Raw genomic sequence first — 6718 nt, forward strand, 5'->3', positions numbered from 1 at the left:
CGTTTGGTTGCTGTTTCGTTGACGTATACAGAGTAACCAACTAATTTGTTTTGTATTCATAACTTATCAAACATACAAATTGATAAAATAACCTTCATATTTATCTATGTATGATATTTAGATATACACGTATCATTAACTTATCACCCGTTAAGATAACAAACGATAAATCTTATAACATCCAGACCATAACAACTGCAATGAGAAAACTAAATATTTAAATTTAAAATTTCTTATTGTGATTTTTCATTTTCTCGGTCTACCTGTTAATATAATTATGCTGAACAGGTTCAGTTGAGATTGAGTTTAAATATCTATCGTTTAATATTTCCTTCGTATTTACTAAACAACGGTGGTTGTATTGACAACACGATAACAACAGCCTTGGATATCGACAAACAAATATTTACTTTCCGTTAATTGAGGTAAGAGCTTGATAAACAAAATGCTTTAATGTGGTACCTAACACCTCGACTAAAATTAATTTGCCTTGTTTAAAATTCATAAAATTTTGACATAGTATTTATTTTGACCCTTTGACAAAAATAAAAAAAAATAAAAAATTGAAGCAACAAATTTATCAGAAACATTACACTGTTTATATAGCAGTTTGACAAACAGTAATTTTGATCATTGAGAAGCTTAATATTCTATTAACAACAAAATTGTTAAAACGTTTAGCTGATTTTACAGAGTTGTCTTCATGTAGTGTTAGATACCCCCTTGATTTCATAGAAATAGTTAATTACAAATGGTTCATTCCAAAATTAAAGAAGAATATAAAAAAAAAACTAATGAATGTTGCATTTTTATCATATGCATTAAGATACGCCTCGTTAAAGACCATTTTCATATGACCAATTTTTGTTTAGATCGACGAAATATATACAATATATTGGGTTTACAGTTTGATTCAGAAAAAACACCGACATAGCTAGATAATACAATTTATTATCTAATTACTACCACAATTTGATATTAATTAGTATTGTAATTTTCAAGTATTCAAAATAATCCTAATTCTATTTTATTTTTGGGAAATCTTAATAGAAATTCAAATGTGACGTCACTTAAGAAATTCAAATATGACGTCACTTTAGAAATTCAAATGTGACGTCAATGCGTTGATGGCTTTGGCTAATTCGGCTGTGCATTTTCATATGCTAGTTTATGTTGTGTAATGTTATGTGTCGGTTTTTATTCTGTAGTTAGTCACTTCGGTTTTATCGTGTATATCTATTATTTTTTATAAAATTTACTGTTTGCAAAAGTATTAATTATTCTAAATAATAAGGATGTTCTTAACTCTGGCAGAAAACCCTAGACGTATTGGTCGCAACGTTTTAAAACTTTTGGTCCTGTTTGTACTTTTTTAAACTTTTTTCATCTGAGCGTCACTGGTTATTCTTGTGTGGACGAAACGTATGTCTGGCGTTAAAATTTTAAATCTGGAACCTTTTGTTAGCTATTGTTTTTGTGTTTCTCTGTCCTATATGTTCTCCCATTTATTTGTTCTGTCATGTAATGTTGTAATTTTGATATTATATTTAGCTTTGCAATGAAAACGGGAGGTATGGTATGCCACAAAAATTTATTTTTTTCTTAAAAAATCCTGTACCAAGTCAAGAAAATGGCCATTGTGATAATATGGTTCGTTACTGTGTGTGTGTTACATTTTAATGTTGTGTTTCTGTTGTGTCTTAGTCCTCCTCTTGTATTTGATGCGTTTCCCTCAGTTTTAGTTTGTAACCCGGATTCTTTTTTTCTCAATCGATTTATGAATTTCAAACAGCTGTATACTACTGTTGCCTTTATTTGACTTTTTTTATTTTAGTGACAAGTTTCCATCTCTGTGGTAGGACATCTTTGTACTCAGTCAAAGTAAATAACTGTGTAATGCTTTCTATACATGACTTTATCATTGGAAAACAGTAAACATTCCCTTATAAGTGCACCGACTTCATATTTGATTCGACTCGTAATTGACCAATTACCAGGATGTTCTGCCACAAGTCAGGTAACCTGGCGAAAAATTATAAAACCCGGAGTCAAAAATCGGTATGGTCTATTGTCTTTAATAGTGTTATTTACATCATTTCTTTAATTGACTTATTCTAGGAACAATGTCTAAACTCGGAGAATTTTGTACTCCCTGCTTTGCAAGACATAAAACAAAACCTGCTGTACACTGGTGTCCATCGTGTGAGGAATCACTGTGTAGCAAATGTGGAAGTCATCATCAAGTCCAAACATCAACAAAATCTCATCAACTTAATTCTCTCAGCGATATTCTCATGTTGCCTTCAGTTGCTATGACTATTAGTCTTACGTGTAAACAGCATGATATGAAACTGGATGTTTTTTGTTCAGATCATAGCGAGCCCTGTTGTTGGAAATGTTTATCAGAAAATCATTCAAATTGTCAACAAAAAGGTCCACTCGATAAGGTTGTTAAAAATGCGAAGTCTTCTGAATCCTTCAACACGCTTGTAGAAAACGTACAGGGCATCATTGAAATAACTGACAATTTAAGGAAGAAAAAGAAGGAAAACTTTAAAAGGATTGAAAGTCGAAAGAGTGAAATGGAAATACAAATAAAAGGTTTTAGAAAAGATGTAATAAAACATATGGAATTATTTGAAAAAAATCTTTTGGAAAATGTAACGCAGACATTTAATGTCTGCCAAGGAGAAATGCAAGAAACGTACAACAACCTCAATGCTTTCTATAAACAATGTTCTGATATTGATAACAGTCTCACAAATATGAAAACATTTGCCTCCGATTTGCAAACTTTCCTCGGAGCCAGGTCTCTTCGAAACAGAGTCGCGACTATCGAAACCGGTATTTTAGGACTACGAAAACAACTTGGAGATTACAAACTTGAATTTAAAAGTCCTTTAAATATAGACAATTTCAAATTAAATATGGCTTCGTTAAAAGATATTAAGATTGTTCGTGGTGAATACAAAGAGTCTTTCAAATTTCAGAAAATAACGCATGCGCAATCAATGTTACAACAATCGCCGAGGGAAGTACATGAACTTATCGCAAATAACAAAGCAGACATAGATGTTGTGTCGAAATCCCGGATTTCCGAAGATTTATATAACAGATTTCAAAACATCTCTCTTACCCCTGAGCTAGTGATACAACAAAAATTTGTACTGTCTCACACAAAAGACTACATAAATATTAACGGCTGTGTCATTCTGTCAAATGGCGATTTCTTATTCACTGATTATGATAACAGTAGTCTTATTCGTTACAGCAATGACGGTGTACAAACGAGAACCATTAAGCTATTTTCAAATCCTTGGGGTGTATGTGAAGTTCAAAACAACACTGTTGCAATCAATTATCCAGCCCAAAGCACAATTCAGATCTTGGACATTTCTTCACCAAGAACAAAAGTTAGGACTAGCTTCCAAACAGAAAATATCTGCTCTGCAATTTCGTATGACTCTCCAAATCTTGTTACCGTCGTTCGGACCACTGGAATTCAAATTTATGACATATCAGGAAAACTCCTTAACACAGTGAAGATAGATTTTAATGACATACGAGACATTGCAGTACATTCTTCAAAACTATACTATACAGACTGGAAAAGAGATGAAGTTGTTAATTGTGAAATGGATGGGACAATTTGCTGGAGATTTGAACGACAAGTTCTGAAGTGTCCGAATGGCTTAACCGTTGATTATGATGGCAGTGTATTTGTTGTCGGAACAACCTCGGGAAATATTCTTAGAATCTCATCCGATGGATCATCAGCTAAGGAAATCTTAAGAACTGAAGACTTTTTCAAATCACCAACAGGCATTTACCTTCAAAAAGAAAAACGGTTGCTTTTGATTTGTTTCCATGATAATCCATTTGCAGCAACCTACCAAGTAATGTAAACTTTTCTCATATAGATGTTAATTTCTGTGTCAGTAAGTCTCTTGTAGAGAGTTATCTCATTGGCAATCACACCACACCTTCTGTTTTTTTATATAAATAGACCAAACATTGGTATTTTGTTTAGTTCAAGATAAATGTATACTATACATATGACTCTTTCAATTTGAGCGATGGAAGAAGCCATAATGTCAGATTAGAACCGCCGAACTTTGGTGTGAAATCTGTCGATACTAGTCAGTAAAGATTGGAATCTAACGCACTAACAGGTGATGGGTTCGAACTAATTACCTTAGTGTTGACGGGCCAGTGATTCAGCACATGGACTTCTCATTCTTTTTGGTTACCGAAGCCCCTTTGATATGATACATGTCATCCTCGTCCTGAAATTACACATCATATCCCATTTTCTGTTGTTCTCGTACTTTTATGCATAAAAGAGTTTCGTAATGTACATGATGTAGAAAGTCGATCAAAGTGAAATAATCGTCTTCTTCTGATTTTTATGACGGTAAGGAATTTGCAACGCTTTTGATATGATTAAACACTAATATGTTTGCGTGAGTGATTTTTAGTGTTTAACTCCACTTGTAGCGTTATTACCACGTAACTCAATGAAAAATTATAACTTCACTAATCAACATTAGATGCAATTACTTAACATTTTCAATAAAAAAAAAATATAATAAAAAAAGTATGTTTAAGGAAAAAAGAAAAATGAAATTTAGAAAAATACCAAATAATTATACAATACGTGCCTCAATGGTCTTCCTCATGTTCAAGTCTGATGTTGTTTTATTTAAGAAATAATTCCTTCCTGTCATGCTCTATGCTCATTTTAACATGGGTAGGCATTATAGTTGTCGATATTTTACACTGAGCGTTAGCAAGGTGTAAAATGTGGTCAAATATAATCCCTTCCCATGTTAAAATGAGCATAGAGCATGACACGAAGAAATTATTTCGATTCTAATAGGACCAAAACAGTATTTTTATAGGTCGAAGCGTACGAAAATACCGTAAAAATGTTTGGCTTTTCCCGTTTCCTCCCCGAGGAGTTTGTGCATTAGTTTTCAAATTTGATAAGTTTAAAAACTACGAGCAGGGTAAATATATATCGTTTCTATATAAATATATAATAAAAGTTTATGCTAGCTGCTTAAATGTATAGATTTAAAAGGATAACGATGGAAATAACGTTAATATACACAGTAAGATCGTGCGCATGTGTCAAACATATTTTTTATGCTCATTAGATCACGGCTTTGTTTACAAAGTGTAATAAGGACGTCATATTAGAATTGCCTTTTGATAAAAAAAAAATATTCAAGGGTCGCAGATAAGTCATTTGTCTACGAAACGCGTTACTTGTGTGAAAAACTTTTATGCTGGTGTCTAAAGGTAATCATTGCATTTGCTGTAGTTTGTTTTTGTAAAATTTTGACTAAAATGAAATGTTGGATCGACTGCAACAACACAAAAATAAAAAAATAAATTTGCTGGGTGTCTTACGCCTCGTTTAGAAGCAGAGTTGTCATTACAATGTATCTACTGCACACGGATTTGATAAATACTAACATACTTTGACCAAATGAACTATAAATACAAGATAAGATGAACTTGTTGTAATTGTCTTATCAATATGTTGTTATTTATGTTGTATGGATTTACTTGCTTCCATTTTTCTTTTGGTATGCAGCTTAATATGTCGATATTATATGATACTGAGGTCTCCGAAAGGGAAAAAACTGTGACATTCCCGACTTTGAGTTTATATCCACTGAGCCGGAGAGTCTGAGACCTGAATTACACATATATTACTAATTGCCCCTGTCTGAAAAGGTCTTTTTCCTGTGCATGTAATTGTTAAACGCAGCAGTAAATTCCCTACACTTTTATTGTTTCTTAAGACAAAAACAATCAAAACCAAGGAGTCAACAAAGACTCAAACCACCAAAGGACATTTACATCAACAGTTATAAATAATATACAAGAAACAACACGAACTCCACTAAACACCGGGAGTGTAATTAAGTGCTCCGGAAGGGTAAGCATTTCCTGCATCGTATAGGGCACCCGTTTATTCAATTTGTTGAGTTATCCATTCAAAATTTCCTTTTTTTGCGTTAAGATATGGTTTCAATACAAATTTTAAATTTCATACATATATATTTAAAAACTGTGTGCGACATACGTGAATGATGTTGTTTTTGCTGTGAACATAATTTCATCGTGTATATTAAAGTTTTTATAACACTATTAACAATAAGTTTATGTATTAAAAGTATATTGCGTGATTTGGTATTAAAATGTATAACTGAATGATGCACTATGTGTGTTTCCCTTTGTGAGCCTCTAACGTTCCTATGTGTTCCGTACATTTTTTGAGTACTTCACATAGTAACCGGTGTTTGTATGACGTTTCTTATGTTCCAATTGGGGTTGGATATATATTGAAATCTCTGTGTTGTTAACCAATCACAAACTTCGACACATTTATAAACCGTAATATATGTTTGTATGTAGATATATGTTTGTTGGAAGACCTTTGTCTTTTCATATGTAGATATGTATGTGTATGTACGTATCTGTTTGTGTGTAGATATATGTCTGAATGATGATATAATTTTATGTCTGTCTTTTCGAAAGTATATATATATCGGTATGTAGATATATATAAACAAGAAGATGTGGTATAATTGCCAAAAAGAAAACTCTGCATAAAAGCCTAAATGACACATAAATTAACAATTTTAGGTCACCGAACGATCTTTAACAATAACCAAAGCCCATACCGCATAGTCAGATATTAAGG

The 6718-nt window shown here is 32.4% G+C and overlaps 1 protein-coding gene across 1 annotated transcript; it reads left to right on the plus strand.

The window, feature by feature from the left end:
- The first annotated feature begins 319 nt into the window (after positions 1-319).
- On the plus strand, positions 320-3905 carry LOC134717949 (uncharacterized). The gene is made up of 2 exons (XM_063580450.1): positions 320-425; positions 2119-3905. Exon 2 carries the CDS (start codon positions 2124-2126, stop codon positions 3903-3905), a length of 1782 nt encoding a protein of 593 aa, XP_063436520.1. The 5' UTR covers positions 320-425; positions 2119-2123.
- Positions 3906-6718: the final 2813 nt, after the last annotated feature.

Source organism: Mytilus trossulus, chromosome 5 (genome assembly GCF_036588685.1).
Source record: "Mytilus trossulus isolate FHL-02 chromosome 5, PNRI_Mtr1.1.1.hap1, whole genome shotgun sequence".
In the NCBI taxonomy this organism is placed as follows: domain Eukaryota; kingdom Metazoa; phylum Mollusca; class Bivalvia; order Mytilida; family Mytilidae; genus Mytilus; species Mytilus trossulus.

Excerpts from the sequence above, each read along its gene's own strand:
- LOC134717949 (XM_063580450.1), top strand. The coding sequence starts at position 2,124 with ATGTCTAAACTCGGAGAATTTTGTACTCCCTGCTTTGCAAGACATAAA.